Consider the following 19,034-nt stretch of genomic DNA (forward strand, 5'->3'; position numbering starts at 1 on the left):
GAGCTATAATGCAGTTTCTCAGGAAAAGGCTTGAAGTTTTGGCATATTTTCACTGTGGCATTTCAGTCTTTTGTTTTAGTTTGTACACCTGAATTTTTCATGCTTGTGATATACTGCTTGGTGCAGTATAAGTAGATGTTTCAAGATATAATAAACCTCATGAGTATCCTTTGGATGAGAATGGACTTTATCAGTTGAAGGTTTCAACTGTCTTCATCTGCTTTTGTTAGCTACAAGTAGATGCTTCCATAATATTTTTTTCATCAAGTTCCATTGAAAAGTCAAAGGAATGTAAAACAATATCTTATGACTTAGCTTATATGAGTTTACCATAAACGCTTGGGAAAAAATTGAAAATTGATTTGGTGGTGGTGTTTGCTGAATGCAATACTTGACTATTGTACTGCTCAGTTAAGCTACTTAAAAAAATAAAAGTAATCAAGTGATAGAGAGTAGTAACAACCCTGATAGTGGAGTAAAACAGTTGTTAAATGCTACCTGTGCTTGACATTACCTGTCAATTCAGTGCAAAAATAAAGCTATTAAAGAGGCCATAGGAATAAAACTTAGGAATTCCAGTGTTACCCATGTATCAAATGAGGCTTAAAAACCGTGGGTATGGGTAATATGAAATGAAGATTTACCATTAAAAAAGTGGCATGAATTATTGCATTATAAAAAGTTTCATCAGGAAGCTGACCTAAAGGGACAAAGAACACTATAGGCAAGGAAGAATTTGAGGACAATTTCAGGGCTCTGAATTACAGGTGAGTGGGAAGAACCAACCCTTGCATGATGTGTATCCTTAGAGAAGTGCATCTTGCCAGAGAGATGAAAGGGGAGTTTAATTATGGGAAATGGGCAGTAGGCAGAATGGATTTAATTGCTGATTATTTTAGAGAAGAACAAACAAATAAAAAAACAAGCTTACTAGAAGAACTGTATAATTATGCAAAAAAGGAACCTGTTTGATTACTGACAAGGAGAAAAAAATGCATGTTTTTCTAAAGTGGGGTTATTGTTTGTTTGATTTTCTCTGAGGATTTTCTGATACTTGCCATTAGCAAAATAGGCCTTTTATATTTGCACTCACCACCTTATTTGGAAGATGTTTCTTAATGCTGCCGTTTAGACTATGTTGGTCATTGTTTTTATCGTGAAATTCCCAGATACAATGAATGTATTTTTAAAGATTTTTCATTGAGTAGACTACAGCCTGGTGGTAGAACCTCTCAGTTCTGCAGGAGTGTTCAGGTGTAGTGCCCCTGAGAATTGTTCAGAGTTTTTGGTAAAGTAAAAGGTGAGAATTAGTATTTTTTATTATTTTTATGTGTTAATATAGGATACATTATATTTTTTATGTTTTTGTTTCTTTGTGCTGCCCCAGAAAAACATTTGGAAAGAAGTGGTAAATGTACAACGAATAATACCTGAAAATGAGGTAGTATGCTGAAAATCAGGCACATTTTAGAAGCAGGAACATGTCTTTTCAAAAGAAATGAGAAAGATCATGGTTTAATGTCAGTGGCAAAGATTTTAATAAATACTAGTTTCCTAGCAAAAGTTGCAGCAGACAGAAGATTGCAGCTGAATGACAGCATATCATGATGCTAAATATAAAATACTAAGTAGTTATCTTTGTCTTGGCATCTCTGAATTTTCAAAACATTTTTTTTCTTAAAGGATTAACAGTTTTTTCCATCAAAACAGCAAGGTGAAGTAAGAGTCAGAATTTTGAATTTAATGCAAAACTGTAACAACAACAACAAAAAAAATCCACCTGCTGGAACAAAAAGCTATCACATGTCATTTTATAAGTTATGGTCCAGTGGAAACTGAACTGCTTTGCACTTGCGCAAATAATGCTAATACGACAGGAAGTGGGAATGCATGATAATAATTTGTTACATAGAGCTGTACAAAAATAATTATAGACAAATTCCTATTGTGTGAGAAAGAAGAAAAGAAAGATACCGAGTTCCATAGGTGTTTTGAGTTAGTTGCAGCACAGATCAGCAAGGACTATCAGGATCTGCCGACGTAAAAGAGGATCCACAAAATTAATCTCTTCCTTTAATAAAGAAGATACATGTTTATCTTGTAAAATCAGAATCCTAGTGCAATATGTAGAAAGTGCTAAAATACCACAAACACAGTGCGTAAATCTCAGTACAATAAATTAAAGGATGGCATAAATACCTTTTAAAGGTTAACTTTCTTGTTACCTGTAAACAAAAACCAGACTATTTATGTGTATAGTGGGTCTTTAGTTTGTCATCATCTAAATTGCTGTAGTCAGAATATAATTGCTACTCCATGAACTTTGCAATTATCTACTTTGTTCTTTCGGGTAATTTAAGAAGGAAAGCTGATATGAAAACCAATTATGATTTCCCTAGATAATGGACATTTTTATACCAGATTGTTTTCTACTAGTTTGACATAGTGCATTGTTAATATAAAGAAAGTTCCAGAACTGCTTAAAAAAAACCTGATCTGTCAGGCATTTGTTCAAATATAAAATAACATTCATTTAGAACTCCCACTCTGCTGAACCAAGACTTTATAAATTACCCCATAGCTGGTAGTTGCTTATTTATCTGTCTTCCTAGCTAAAGATAGGTAATGGACTCTTGCATATAAATGCAATGAGAAAAGCTCTTTTCTTTATTTGTGGTTAAAGCAACGGATTGTTTTGACTGTATTCAGAGAAAGCTATTATCAGGATCTACTCACTTTCCGATCATTAGAATGCTAATTCCGACCTTCAGATATTCAAGGTTTATACTGGACTACCTTAGCCACCTTTAGCTTGACGTTCGGCTAACCCTTGTTTTACCCTTTTGCCATTGCCAGCAAGAGCAGTATGCAAACTAAGAATTTAAGATATACAAATTATTTCTGTGAAACGTTTATGTTTTGTTTTTAAACCACAGTTGGAATTCATGCCATATGTGGGGAGAGGGCTGGGGGAAAGGCAAAGATCAAGGCATGATGCTATATATTTTTGAAGAATGTTTTTCCTCCCACAGGTGATTCACATACCATGTTCTGTCATTTAATAACTCCACAGATGCACAAAGGAAACCATCAGAGAACTGTGAGCTGGGTGATGCATGCCCCTACATGTGTGTGTCCATATACCTGCACATACACAGGCACCAGAAAAGTATCAATTCCACTTGGCAAAAAAGGGGGAGACGTGTTAGACTTCTCTTGAATTGGCTGAAATTTTTTGTATGTTTATACCGAAGAGGTCTGAGTATAGATTTCAGCTCCAGGTATAATGCACACGGATTTAGATTGTTCAGACCCCGTTGTTTGGAGTGCATTTAAGGCTGCTATATATAATCAAAGTACATTGTCAGAACAAATGTTGTAGTGCATTTTTATGCTTTTCATTTTAAAATTCTTGATGGTGGTTAAATTAGTAAACTGCATAGTTTTTATAAATATTTGTATTAATAAATAATGTATATCTATGCATTTGAAACTGAAATATGAAGGTACCTTGAAGTTCAATCCAAACTTGCTGCTAAGATTAATTTCTCTCCTTGATAATCTGTAAAAGAAATTTTGCTTAAAATTGGGCTTAAAATTGAACTGGATGAATCTGAGCTACTTTTGAGGACACATGGTTAGCGTTTGGAATTTTTAATTGCCAATACATACAAAAGTAAAGCAATTTTGGTATTTTAAGAACATCTAAAGCAAGTTAAAATTGGGAGTGAGGTGAACATTGTGTTGGTGCTGTATATTCTGTCCTGAGTATGAGTGCTCAAGACTTTCATCATGACTAATACATTTACCACAGGGATAGTCTCATCTGATTCATGTTTCTTTCTAAATGGGATACCCTGTGAAAGGATCTCATTTCCAAATCCATATCTCTTCAGTTTGCTTGATTTCTGTGTGTGTACCTCAAAAAAAAAACACCTTAATTTTGTGCAGGCTGATGGATGTTAGAATAAAAGACCTTGGCAAAAGGGATGTATGGTGTTCTTTGTTCATCTGATTCATGCATGCCATTCAAAAAAGTAGTTACTATGTCAAGTCTGGCTGTGACAGACACAAGTTAGACACCACACGTTTGACTGCAGGTCATCTCTATATAGTGTTTTTTTCATAACTGGTATGCATTTTAACTACAGTTTTGAACAAGACACACCAATGAACTTAATTAGTCTTTCAGTCTGAAGCCTGTGTATGTGGTGATAATCAGCAAGATTAACTGGAGCTGTCATGTTAAATATATCTGTGTTAAAGTAAATACTTTAATGTATGTGAGTTAACTCCTGAGAAAGTGATCTCATTCAGGAATAAAGTAGCTCCAGTTGGCGTACTTATTGCAGTATAAGCACTAATCGCAGCATCTCTAAGTTCACTTCTCTTACCGAAGTGCTAGCTGAGTTTTACAAACATATTAGTTGCTGTAGGACTCATAAAATAATCACAGAACCTTCTCACCTTCCAGGTCAGAAGAGAGGCATAAAATGACAGCAGTGACCAGAAATGTTGCTTGTTGCATTTCATGTGGTTTGGCTGTGGTTAAAGAGAGAAAAATTTTGTCTCTAGAGTACTTTCATCAGCACTAAATTCATTCTCAAATATTCATTCTCTGTTTTATGGCAAGTGTCTGAGGAAACTCATCAGTCTTCCCTTTCTTTCAGGAAAGGAAATAATATAAAATGTTATTTTTTACAATTTTTTATAGAACATGTGAAGGCAGCTGCCTGAAGCGTGCATGGCAGAGAGGAGGTCAAGCCTTTTGCAGTAAAAGTGTACTAGATTTTTATACATGATTTCTCTTGTCTTTTACCTTATTGTAACTGCTTATGAATGTTGCTGAACATGAGTTTGCCTTGTAAAGGTCATTTTAATCAGAAGGAAGCCTATTCCTGTAACAGCTATCTATTTATTTTATAACTATAATTATCTGAAATTATTTTACCTAAGAGAGTGCATATTCAACAGATAAGAAAGACAATGGTACAGTAACACAGCCAGCACACGATATATATATATATATATACATTTTTATTTATTTATTTATTTATTTATTTATTGAGGGGGAATAGCTTCAGTCTAGCTTCAAGTTGTTATCTTTACTTGCATGCAGAAGCTGTTATATTGTTAGCCTGGTGTCTGTGTGCAATATTCACTGATAATTCATTTCATGCTATGTTTAGATATTGGTGCAGACAAATATGATTAATGTTCAGGGCACAGTTAGTGCAGAGTATGTTTTTGCAACTGACACATAAATAATCCCTTGAGTGAGGTACTAATATATTCATATGGAGAATGTTAAACTGAGTCTAGTCAGATAATCTAAGAGTCTGGGTAGATGAGGCCCTTTCAGTTTCTCGTGAGGGATTTATAGCTCATTTTGAGGTCAGACACCTTGCTGATTTCTTCAGCAGTAGGCCTTTTTGCCAATAAGGTTGGAGAATTATGTTGACAAAATGAGAATCCATTTACAGCTTGATTCCTAGTGGATTCACGTGAGGGATAGATGTCTAATAGCTTTATGTGCTGGTTATACAGATCCACATGGGGAATATAAACTACTTCTTAAATTATATACTTAGCCATGTATCCCACCGAGCAAGTTATCTGCTAGTTATTAAAGGTTCTAGTCCCAACTAAGTTACTAAACAGAACTAATCCTGAACAATTCAGTGAGGCTTTTGACCTCAGTATAGGAAATAAATTAATCTGTGTTAGGCTGAAAGGCTCTGGACTACCTGGGCCTTAGATCCACTTAACTTTCAGAATTTAGCAACACACTCATTAAGACTTTTGATGCTAGGCTTCCATGCTCAGTTTAACATTTGCGTTAGAATTGGCACATCCTAATTTCTGACACATAACTTTGACACAGGTAATGTGGCAATTTTTAAAAAGAGCTAAGCTTAATTCGGTTTGCAGGATTGCATGAAATATAATTGTGTTCATAAAGTACAACTGGTTTAGTTTTTGGTCTCTGTATAAAAACTCCTTTCTCTATTTGTATTCAACAATAGTTAATCAATGCCCAGAGACACCTAATAATAATATGACAAGTGTTAACATGTTTATACGCAGGTATGAGGAAATTTGTTATAGTAAACTGTAGATGAATAACAAAAGATTGCTCAAAGTTTAGGGTTTAATAGAGAGTTTTTTACTGTCCTGAGATAAGAATAGGATAGGAATGAGCTGACTACCTAGGATTTCTCAGGAGTTACTCTATTCCATGGGTACAAATTAAGATCAGCTCTGCGCAGATCATATCTGATGTGTATATGCAGCCTATTTATTTGGACTGCAATGATAAGGTGTCACTTCTGGGACATCTGTGCTGGGCTGTACTAATGAGACTGAAACAATTTTATCTCACAGCTTTACCTACCCTGATGCATACAAGGAGAAAAGTTGCTTCTGGCTGCAGTTCCTTCCCTCACTGAATTGTGACAGCTTTGCCTGAACATGAGGAAAAACACTGGTACGATGGCATGTACAGAACAATATTTCCTGTTTGCTCTGAAGAAAAGACAAGAAGACAGACGATTCATTCAACAGGTTAGATCTGATGTAGAGAGTATATAAGTTTATTATCTTAATTGTACCTTGGTGCTCCCTAAACGTTATTGTAAATGTAAATTCAATGTCCTGAAATGCAGGTGTCTTTCAAAGGGGTCATTCCCAAAGTATTTATAGTACTTATATACATATACCACAGTATTATAAACAATTTTAACATTGCCCTCACGATACGTATTTTACTTTCTTGATTTCTTGCTAGTCCCATATTCCCACCCAGATCAATTTCATTCTCAGTTGCAGCCCTCTAGAAAGGACATTTCCATTCTAGAAAGGTCTTCCTTAGTAAATATAATACTGACAACAACAAAAAAAATTATACATTTATCTTACACCAAAATAAAACAAAATGAAGTCTGTCATTAGAATCCTTCTGCACTGTTTGCTGGTTCAAAATTAGCCACAAGAATAGTTACCTTGCTTGGAAATCTTGAGATATTATTTTTCTCCAACTTTGTATGGCAATAACCATTGTTGTACCCTGCCAAGGTCAGTTAGTTCTGCCTGTTTGATCAAGCTGGGAACGTTTTTTTCTGTGTTAACTTTGTGCTTAATACATATGTGAGATCAGACAACAATGGATCTGGAATAAACAAGTTTAAAGAATTTATTTGGGAACAGTTTGTTTGATGATCTTTCACTTGTGTATCTGTACACAGGGCATATAAAACTTCTAGGCTAGGCTACTAGCTCCCACATGAATCTGATCTTGAAGTTCTTAGGAATAAGGTTGAATAGTTTCTCATTTTTGTCAGTGTAATTCTCCTAGTTAAAATTGCTTATGTTTTTTTCTGATGTGCAAGGCTGGTTAAAAAAAGATTGGTTAAAAAAAAAAAAGTAATGCATTCTTCCAGGATTTGAAATGAGATGGTCATTTAAGTAATTCTGTGAGTTTAATTGATTTCCCTCATGAGATAATTACAGTAACAGTATCCAAACTTGAGATCCATACTGCTCACTACTGCTTGGCATATCTGTAAGAAGGGGAGTTGCCTGCTCCAAAATTCTTGTACTCTAGATAAACACACTTTGTTAGGGGGAAAAAAAAAAAAAGGCAGGGGAACTACCCTTGTTACACTGGAAGGGGGGATGTTAGCATTGACAGTGATGTGGCTGGTCTCTCTGTTCTCAAGCAGTTCCTTATTTAGATGCTTTTTCTGCATTTTTATTTCTTTCTTTCCTTTTTTTTTTTTCCTATTGTTGATTTGAAAAATCTCCTTGATATGAGTCCCTGTCTGCCCAGAATGAACTGAGAAATATTCAAATCCAAAAATAAACCATGCATGGTATTTTTAGTATAGTTTCTAAATAGTTCCATACTCTGATGCAAGAAATTATTCTTGAAATATAAACATCATCAGTGTTTTTACTGGTATTCATCCTAAACTCAGTGGTAAATAGCAGTGGTTTTGCATACGTTCCTAAGAACATGTAAAAGACCTACTGTTATGTGCCGTGTCAACTTCTTCTGATTAGCCTGTTGCAGTACAAGTAACAAACAGATGCGCTATTCATGTATGTTGTGTACAAGAACTAACTACAGATAGGCTGCATTTTCTTTAAGTACCTCATTATGTAGTGACAGTCATATTCAAAAGAACAGTATTAGAGCCAGATTCTTTGACAAATATGTCTTACTGGGTATGGTTAGTGAAATATGAATAAAATACAAACTCCCTAAAGCAATACAAACACTGGGAGGAAAAACCTAGCTGCAGGGACAGGAATTCATGGCTACTTTGGTACCTATTAGTCTCCAGTACTGCAAACAACAACAACAAAAGTCACAACAGTAACAACAACAAAAAATGTTTCATCACATTTGAAGTGATGCAATAACCATGGTTCTTTCATTTGATTTTCTTTGAGTACCCACTAGTGCAACATTTTACTTGATTTGAAGGGAGTTTCATATCTTACGGGAAGTTGGCCAAGGTGCCTTGAGAGGCTAATAGAAATAAGAATGAAGCAAGCATAGGGAGGAGCAGAAGAGTAAAAAGGGAAAGCTAAAATGGAAATAGAATAATTCATGGTCTAGAAGTGCTGTAAGTACTGAGCTGTAGTGCAGTCTTATTCTCTGCACAGAACTCTTGATTACAGCAGGAAGATTAGTGTTGGACTGAGGCCAGACTCTGCCAGTGTGAATTGCAGCAATTGGGAGATAGCATAAATTAATATTGGGTATAGCAGCTTAAGTTAGGCTTTTTGAATCTCGTCTTTCCTTTGCCTAAAAATGCTATTATTATTATTTTTTTTTCTGGTACTGTATACATAGATAAGCAACAATGATGCATATTTCTCCTCCACGTCATTGTAAAACAGAACAAGTCTGTACAATAGCATACCTTACAGATCCTTTGCTATGCTATGATGTTCTTAGTACAGTACTATTGGAGATAATGACATGTACATATTCCCTCTTTGTTCTACCTATAATAGTATCCCTTATGAATATAAAGGAGCAGAGATAATGTAGTATCTTTAAAAAAAAAATTCTTTGAATACTATGAAAATATAAAGCTGAATGAAATGACTCACAGTATTCATTTGTAAATATGCAAAGCTTGTTTTTAGCTGTTAAATAAGTTAAAGAAAAATTGGATCTGATAAGACTTGTGATTTTGATTGAATTGTGTGTAGTTACGTCATCTATAGCACATTAGAATGGACTTTAAAAAAAGGTACAAAAAAGCTCTTCTGCTTCTTACATTATCTGTTATGTGTGTATCCCATCATATCACTTTTTATTCCTCTTTGCTCAAGAATATACTATAGTTATTAAAAAAAAAAAGGAGAGTAATGATTAAAAAATGGCATACCAAAGAGATTGATCTATTTCAACTTGTCTCTATACTGAGATAGCCAGTGAAATTTTCAGTTTAACAGTGGTGTGAGATAATGACTAGAAAATAGAACGGAATAGAACAGTTTAGCTAGAAGGGACCTTCAAAGACCATGTAGTCCAATGGCCTGACCCCTTCAGGGCTAATCAAAAATTCAAGCATATTATTGAGGGCATTGTCCAAATGCCTCTTGAACACTGACCAGTATGGAGCATCAACCACCTCACTAGGAAGCCTATTCCAGGTTTTGATCACTCTAACAGTAAAGAATTTTTTACTAATGTCCAATCTGAACATCCCCCGGTGCAACTTTGTGCCTTTCCTGTGCATCTTGTCACTGGTTACCAGAGAGCTAACCAGGGCACCTTCCTCTCTGCTTCCCCTCCTCAGGGAGTTGCAGAGAGTATTGAGGTCACCTCTGGCATTTCCTCTTCTCCAGAATGGACAACCCAAGTGTCCTCAGCCACAGGACACGCCTTCCAGCCCTTGTGTCAATTTTGCTGCCTTCCTCTGGATGCTTTCAATTTCCCTTTTTATATTGTGGAGCCCAGAACTGCACACGATACTGAAAGTGAGGCTGCACAAACATTAAGTATAGCAGGAGGATCACCTCTTTTAACCATCTGGCTATGCTGTACTTAATGCACCCCAAAGTGCAGTTTGCCTTCCTGGCAGCCAGGGCACGCTGCTGGCTCCTGCTGAGCCTGCTGGCACCAGCACCCTTTCTGCAGGGCTGCTCTCCAGCCGCTCAGCTCCCAGTCTGTGCCCAGGGGCAGCACCCGGCATTTCCTTTGGTGAACTTCATGCTGTTGCTGATTGCCCAGTGCTCCAATCTATCTAAATCCCACTGCAAGGCCTCTTGTCCCCCCCGAGTCAACAAGTACCCCCTAGTTCAGTACTGTCAGCAAACTTGCTACGGATGCGTTCAATACCTGCATCCATATCATTAATAAAATTTGAAGAGAACCTGCCTTAGAATTGAGCCCTGAGGAATGTGTCTGAAATGCATCTGAAACCGCAACAAAGGTAAAAGATAGGTGAGGGTTTTCTTTGGTCCAGTCTCCAGAAGTACATCAAAAAGGAATAAAAAAACCATATGTTCAGGTCTTGCTGATAGAAAGCAATACAGTACTTCAGAGAGAATGAAGTTATTGAATTCTGCAAAATTTTTTGCCCCTAGAATTAGATTTTACTGAAGTAGGAAGGATCTCTAGGTGTTTCTAATTGTAAAAACTTATACCTATGGTATCTTTCCTATTTTTATGGCATTGGACATTTCCTTGTGACTAAATCATGTTAGGGGCTTCATCTCTGTCTTTGGTGTACTCTTGTGCCAGGTTGCTGAATAATCTGTATGTTGGTATCAGAAGTGAATTAGTAGGGTGTTTTCAAATTGCACCGAAGGGAGCACCAAAATTCGAACTGTTCCTGTGATGATGCCAGTTTCTATTGTAATGGAATGTGGGATGAGTTTAGAATACCGAATGTCTTTTGCTGTATATTGATTACAGAATTTGAAGAATTAGGATTTTTGAAAAATTGGTTAGATATAGCTGCCTTTTAAGCATTTAAGTGTTTTTGACCTGACAATTATGAACTTGATGTTTATTTGGTTGATCCTTAGATCTCCCTTTTATAGTCATAAGTCAGCCTACTGAAAGGAATGGGATGAAGAGTTTGAGCACTAACTGCTGTAGGCAGTAGAGACAGAGGCATTGTGGATAATTTGGGTTGTACCATGCGGGATCTGAAGAGGAATAGTCACCAGGCTCTCTAGGTTCTTCTGGACTGTGGGAAAGGTGTGGACCTATGCAATGAAAAAATGCCTGACCAGGTGCGAGCACCTTGAGGCAAGTGTCTGGAGTGAGCACCGCTCTTGGTTTGTCCCTGTTATGATCCCATCTTTCTTTTGTTTTTCTACATTAAGCAGGCGTGCCTACGCTTACTCTTCATCGAGATGGTAGAAGTGTAGCTGTACCATCAAATATGGCCAAGCTGCATTTTCGTGGTGCTTGCTCACAGAAGGTGGAATCGGTCACTGCTTGGGTTTTCCAGACGGGGAAGGAACAGCTTGTGGTACGGGCGGAGGGCAGAGGGAGAAAAGATGTGACATCTTGTCAGGGGTGCTAAACCTCTGTGATTTTAGGTCTCCCTTACCATATACATGACGGTATCCTATTCATGAGCTAGGACCTACTTCTTTGTGCAGATACAGAATTAGGGGTAAGAGTTAAATTGGCTTTGTGTGCAAGACCGTACACGCTGCATGCGAGCAGGGGAGCGCTGGGCTGGAGCTGTGAGGGTACCTCTCTCATGTGCCTGTGCCATCTGAGGGCTTGTGGTGAACGCATCAGCAGGACAGAGGTAGGGCCAGCTGTTTGATCTTTCTGGAAGATGCGATTTGCACTTCGTTTTCCCACTTCGGAGCCACCTTGACAACGTCTTTTTCTTCCTTTAAAAAACAACAAGAAAAAAACACACAGAAAAGAAAAAAAAAGGAAACAAAAACAAAACAAACCAAAACAAAAAACAGAAGCCAGGGCTTGTGGCGTGGCTTTGAGCACCAAGCTCGGCTAGCCAGCGTCTGCATTACTGAGCCGCGGCACACGCCTGTGGCTAACGCACAGCTCCCACACGGCCGGGCCGGGCCGGGCCGGGGGCGCGCAGTGCGGGGCGGCGGCCGCCAGGGGGCGGCGCGGAGCCGGCAGCGGCGCCATAAAGCGGCCCCGGCCCCGGCCCCGGCCCCGGCCCCGGCGGCGCGCAGAGCCGGCGGGCGGCGCCTCCGCCGAGCAACAGGGCTCGCTCCGGCAGCGCCGCCGCTGCTGGCTGCAGCTGTACAGCGGGGCAGCGGGCGCCGTGTGGTAGACAGCCGCTTCCTCCTCTGGTTTTGGGGTTTTTAATTATTGTTATCGTTATTTTTTTTGTTGTTTTTTTTTTTTTTTGGGGGGGGGGGGGGGTTGGTAAGCGCTGCCACAAAGCGGCACGACAAGTGCAAGATGCGGGCTGCTGGCTGAGCAGCTGCTGGCTGGACGTGTCGGGGAGAAACTGCAAGGAGCGGCACTCATCCTCCCATCAGTGGAAACAGGCTCGGTACACGGATTATTTAACGTTGATTTACAAATCTACAGCAAAAGCTGGGCTCGGAAAGCCTAGTGATCACACTCATCCATTCATTCCTTCTCTCTCACACACACAAACACGCTCACGTCTTTCGTTTTTTTCCTTTCGGAAAAGACTCTTGCTTGTTGCCTTTCTGCAAATGCCTCGGTGAGAAGCGGTGTCTGTAGCTGTGCAGAATGCCCCCAGCTTAAGCTGCCTCCCTGGCTCATTCTTGGCACTCTTGTTGCACCCGGAAAGAAGGCAGAAAAATAACTCACCAACCTGTGGTGCTGACTGACCTTACACGCCTGCAGGTGTAGATCAGTTGGCACAGCCCCCTCCTCAGGACCACTGTCACCAGATCCTTACGCTAGCAAGAGCAGCATTGCTATTTCTCTGCCTACGAACAGTAAGTATAACAGCAATTTAAAGACCTTTTTTTTGCATGACAGATAGGTATGATTTTAAAAATAGCATTGTCTCTTAATAGTCCATAGCCACCTTTTATCATATATTAATAGGTACAGCTATAAATGAGGGTTCTGTTTCAAAGGGGTGTGTGCATGTGTATTTTTGTGTGCGTTTGCATGTAGATGTTGCTTCAGTGCACCTGCAGTTGTGTTTGACACACCATATCACAGTGTTTTCACTTGAGTGAACACTGTACGTGCCCGTATCCAAATCAAATTCAGTGAGATGTTCGTTATGGTTGAAACACAATTCAGTTATAGATTAAAATGTAACATTCTTGCATCTTGTGTTTTTACAAATATATGAAAAGCTCTTTGTACAGACACATTTATTTCAATATTTCATGTAGATACATGTAGGTGTATGTTTTATGTATGTACTCAAAGATCTGAGTGCATCGTGTATTGCAGTAATTTCATTAGTGTTTATATGTATTGGTGTTTCAGAAGCATGCGTTTGTGTATGGATGCAAGTGCTTATATGGGTGGGGATTTTGTAACTCTGTCTATATATATATGACATACCCACCCACATCCCTACCAACAGAGTGGTTCAAAATCTCTGTGCATGTGATGTGGGTGTGTGTGTAATGTAGAAGTGTGAATAGTGTGGGTAGGGGAAGATTAGAATGCCGTGGTAATAGATGACACAGTTTCATTTGATCAGTGTGACCTTTTAGGAAAACAATCCAATCTTTTCCCTTTTTGTTTTGTTTATTTTTGTGTGTTTGTGCATGTGCCTCAGGTTAAGTGCTTCTTCTGCATGACCATAACCAAAGGGTGACCCATCCACTCCCTTTTGTCCTATGGGGACCTCAGAGCCAGTTTCTCAGTCTTCATCTCCTCCTCCTCCTCCTCCTCCTCTTACCACTGCTGCTGACGCCCTGGGTGCTGCTCCCAGGTTTGAGACGTTGACAGGCTGAAGAAAGGATTTGCAAAGACCTTCTCACTGTGTAAATAGAGTGATGGCTGGAATTAATTTCAACTCCCCACGTAATGATAATAAACAATAATAAGATTTCTAGGCCAAAGCATTACCAGGAACAAATTATGAGGAAAGACACTACTCGCGTTTGGTTGTGACGATGAACTAAAAACATCTGTGCAGAGCAGGTACCCTTTGATATGCATGTATTTTTCTTCACGAAGGTGGTCATGAGTCTGATCAGATCTGTGGTAGCCACGGGAGATAAATGAAAGTAAAGGGACTTAGTGGATGAAAGGACAAGGCCTCAGCTGTTCCCTGCTCCAATTTTGAGAGTTTCATCTTTTCGTATTAGCAAAACAGTAGTTTGTGTCAAACGTTCTGGACAATAAGAAAATGCAGATCTGTGGTTTTGCAGAACATAGATTCAGCATTATAACTGTATTGCCCTGCGCTGTGTCCAGTGCACTGTCCTCCAAATGCAAATGGCTTTGAACTTCCTATGCTGAAAGTTAAGTTTGCACTGTAAAGATAAGCTTTTGTATTAAGTGATTAAAAAAAAAAAAAAAAAAAAAGCAGTTGCAAAATGGAGGTTGCAATGGTGAGTGCAGATAGCTCTGGGTGCAACAGCCACATGCCCTATGGATATGCAGTCCAAGCTCGGGCCCGAGAGAGGGAGCGGCTGGCACAGTCAAGAGCTGCAGCAGCTGCAGCCGTAGCAGCAGCAACGGCAGCAGTAGAAGCAGGGGCAACAGGTGGAGGTGGACCGTATCACCACTACCATCAGGAACAGAGTCGAGGTGCATCCTCTTCTCACGGTGGGAATGCATCACGCAGCAGCCTGCCCAACCGCCAGAGTGGTAAGAGATGGAAGAAAGGGAAAAAGAGGAGTCACCACTTGGGAAGTAGGGAGTGCGGGGCCTCCTTCCCCTGTTCTGAGCTGCTGCCTCTGAGTGGTTCTGAAGAGAGAATACTGAAGGACTTGAGTGAGGAGGAAGAGGAGGATGAAGATGAGGATGAAGACGATGAGGAAGAAGGAAAGCTGTACTACGGTGCTGACTATGGGGAGGATGAGTTCTCATATTCAGACCAGCCACCTGATGATGGTGGAGGCCCTGGGGGTTACAGCTCTGTTCGCTACAGTGAGTACGAGTGTTGTGAGCGTGTGGTAATCAACGTGTCAGGACTGCGGTTTGAAACTCAACTCAAGACGTTAGCTCAATTCCCGGAAACGTTGTTGGGTGATCCAGCGAAGCGAGGCAGATACTTTGACCCTCTCAGAAACGAATACTTCTTTGATAGGAACCGGCCAAGCTTTGATGCCATACTCTACTACTACCAGAGTGGTGGTCGGCTGAAGAGGCCAGTCAATGTACCTTTTGACATCTTCACTGAGGAGGTGAAATTCTACCAGCTTGGGGAGGAGGCCATGCTCAAGTTTAGGGAGGATGAAGGGTTTGTCAAAGAGGAAGAGGACAAAGCTTTGCCGGAGAATGAATTTAAGAGGCAGGTCTGGCTACTGTTTGAGTACCCGGAGAGCTCCAGTCCAGCCAGAGGCATTGCCATTGTCTCTGTCTTGGTCATCTTGATCTCCATCGTCATCTTTTGTCTGGAGACTTTGCCAGAGTTCAGAGACGATAAGGAATTCGTGATGTCCCTGAGCTTAGGGAAGGGGCTTTCCAATGAGTCACTTCACCTGGATGCTGGGGAGCACACCATCTTCAATGACCCTTTTTTCATTGTAGAGACAGTATGCATCATTTGGTTCTCCTTTGAGTTTACAGTGCGCTGCTTTGCATGTCCAAGCAAAGCACACTTCTTCAAGAACATCATGAACATCATAGACATTGTCTCCATCTTGCCTTACTTCATTACTCTGGGCACTGACTTGGCGCAGGAGCAGGGCAGTAATGGTCAACAGGCCATGTCTTTTGCCATCCTGAGGATCATCCGTCTGGTCAGGGTGTTTCGCATCTTCAAGCTCTCCAGGCACTCCAAGGGTTTGCAGATCCTGGGTCACACACTCAGGGCCAGCATGAGGGAACTTGGCCTCCTCATTTTTTTTCTTTTCATTGGAGTAATTTTGTTTTCCAGTGCTGTTTACTTCGCAGAAGCTGATGAGCCTGCCACCCATTTTCAAAGCATCCCAGATGCCTTTTGGTGGGCTGTAGTGACCATGACTACAGTTGGTTATGGGGACATGAAACCCATAACTGTGGGTGGGAAAATTGTTGGGTCGCTGTGTGCCATCGCGGGAGTGTTAACCATTGCTTTACCAGTGCCAGTGATTGTCTCCAATTTTAACTATTTCTACCACAGAGAGACTGAGAATGAAGAACAAACGCAGCTGATGCAAAATGCAGTCAGTTGCCCTTACCTCCCAACAAATTTACTGAAGAAATTTAGAAGTGCATCATCTTCATCCACAGAGGATAAATCAGAATATTTGGAGATGGAAGAAGGAGTTAAAGAATCTCTCTGTGTAAAGGAGAAAAAAAGTCAGGACACGGGGAATAGCAGTGAGTCAGAGAAGAAAAACTGTGTAAATTCAAATTCTGTGGAAACTGATGTGTAATTTTGAATGTTTCCAAATATATTTATGCATTAAAGAGTGCAGTGAAAATAATGAAATATGCAAACAGAAGTCCACAGCATACAGTAGTATGCCATTTAATGGTTAAATACAAATAAAAAGCATTGCTAAACTTGTATAACATATCAAGTAAGTGATATAACTTGAGGAAGGGATTGCTAGATCTGATATAACTTGACTATATTTTTATTAGAATGCAAGTGTTTTGCACATGAGGCTGAAAAATTTATTAAAACCAAGTCAGTTTTAAAGTGGGTGCATGAACTGTCGACATCACTAATAACAGCTCTGTGGTAAAAGTTGGCATTCAGAGGTATTTACTATGTAAGAAGCAATGAAGTTTGGTAGTCATTTATCTATTTATCAGTGCTTTAATAGCAGCTACCATAAATCATTGGATACCATAGTCATTGTTTTTCAAATTTATTGTAAAAAGATACTCTACAGAAGATAGTTCTAAATTTTTTTCTTGAAATCTATAATGCTTGTTTTTAACTGGAAATTTACTTTGAAAAGGCTGCTGAACCTCCAGAAATTGTTTATTTTTATAACTCTCTTTGGAGGCATTGCAGCATTTGTTGTCTAATAATGGAAGAAATGAAGTAAGAGAATCATTTAACCTGGTCTGACTGCAAAGGCAAAATGACTGGAATGCTTTTTTGCACTACTTTATATGCTGGAGATATATTGAAAGAGACTTCATACTGTGAATGTTTACTAATGTAATAGTTCAATGACAATCATTGGAAGAGTGAATTCTGCATCATATTTTATTGTTTTTTGTTTGTTTGTTTTTATTTTTTATTTTTTCCTTTATGTGATGCTGATGGCAAAACAGCTAACATTACATTAATTCCATACTCTTTTAATTATGAATATCTGTGATCTGCAAAAGGATTGTGAAGTAAAATTTTATAATCAAAATTATTTGAAATCACTCTTTTCTATAGACGTTCTCAAGAAACACCAACCTATATCTTACATCTTACATCTTTTTGCCTGGTTAGTTTAACATTGAGAGGCAATGGTTAGTACATGCACTTTGTCAGTATTGAAGTAATTCAGGGTATGCGAGGAGAAGGCAAAAATAATAAGATACTCAGTTGTTACAGTTCTGACAATTCAAAATTGCTGACTTCTAACATGTTATTGGTGCTGCATTTTCTCCCTTAATTACAGCTTTCACCCGTGTGCATTTGAAGCAACAATTAAGATCTTAAATAGACATTCTGGGATTCACAATGAACATGTTGGGTCCCATGTAGTCCTAGGGAAAACATCCCATGATTTCTTTTCCGTAATTCTTAGACCAGCCATATCTTCCTGTGTCAAAAACTTCCACTGCCCTTTATAGGAGATTAAGTTAGTTAAGGATTATCTGACCTACAGCACATCCAGACTCCAGAATGAAATAAGTCAGATATTACTGTATTTAGCATAAATAATAGATTCAGAACAGATGTTTTTTTTCAGACTCAAAATTGTCTGGGGAAGGCACAATTAAACTGAAGCTGTTTTTGAGGAGGTACTGTGGAACATTCCAAATCATAAAACTTGAACCAAATCGGCATATGCACTTTAAGGGCCGGGACAGCACATTGTGAGAGAAAATAGGGCTTACCAACACTACTGAATTCCAGTAGTTTTGCAATATCCATTTAAAGCTGTGAAGGGGTTTTTGTGGGGGAGAACTAGTTAGTGACTTGCAGTTCTGAAGCTGAAAAGCAACAATATAAACAGTCCAAATTGGGTACCTGTGACGGTATGCATAATCTATCAGATAAGCTTTGCTTGCTGTATGCAGCATCCAGTGAGTGATACAGAACAGAACCAGAGGCACAGGATTTTCCTTAAGCTTTGATTTTTGCTTTCATGGATTTTCTGTGAATCACCTCTTGGAAAACTTTCTCCACTCGTCTTCTATCACTTCAGAAGGAGTAATAAAAAACAAGACACAGAAAAGACTGCATTGTGCTGAGCCCTGATTTGAAACTTGTTTGTAAATATCTGATTCCTATTTTAAAATCATAGAGCAGGCTTCACTATATTTTTAATGTAAACTGTTAAACAAAGCTCCTTTTTAATATGATAATATTATTTCCAACTATGTTTTGAGTCAAACACCTCAGTAATTTTATGCATAGATGTTTGCCAAAATTAAATACTGCATTTTTTATAGCTCACCTGGGTAAATGTACTAAATGCTTTTTTTTTTTTTTTTTGTACAGAGGCAATATCAGCAATGAGTGTGAGCATTCTATAAAATCCAGCAAAAATCTGTAAATGAGTGTTTCTTTAACAGCTTTTACAGTTTTAAGGTAAGGGGCATAAAGGTTCCCTTGTAAGCTAGTTTGCCAGTAGTTCTGCATAGTACCAACAACCATATAATACCAGGAGTGGACCATAGCAAGAATGTAAGAATAAAAGAAATAACTAGGCAAATAAAGTACACAGAGAAAATAAGTAGTATGGTTTTGCGGTATTAACTGGTTGAAAGGGAAGGTGGATTATAAGAGAGG

General features: G+C 39.0%; 1 protein-coding gene across 4 annotated transcripts in view; it reads left to right on the forward strand.

Annotated features, from left to right (window-relative positions):
• Positions 1 to 18,583, forward strand: part of KCNA4 (potassium voltage-gated channel subfamily A member 4) — an 84,252-nt gene extending 65,669 nt beyond the window's left edge. For 2 of the 4 annotated variants that reach the window (XM_084522149.1, XM_084522148.1), the window contains 2 exons: positions 6,385 to 6,564; positions 13,743 to 18,583. In XM_084522149.1, the coding sequence (XP_084378275.1) occupies positions 14,509 to 16,497 (1,989 nt within the window). In that variant the 5' untranslated portion in view covers positions 6,385 to 6,564; positions 13,743 to 14,508 and the 3' untranslated portion in view covers positions 16,498 to 18,583. Of the gene's footprint in view, positions 1 to 3,032; positions 3,501 to 6,384; positions 6,565 to 12,405; positions 12,937 to 13,742 lie in introns of those variants that run through there. The other 2 variants (XM_084522150.1, XR_014693920.1) reach the window with 2 other exon arrangements.
• Positions 18,584 to 19,034: the final 451 nt, after the last annotated feature.

Source organism: Aythya ferina, assembly GCF_964211825.1.
Source record: "Aythya ferina genome assembly, chromosome: 5".
Lineage (NCBI taxonomy): Eukaryota > Metazoa > Chordata > Aves > Anseriformes > Anatidae > Aythya > Aythya ferina.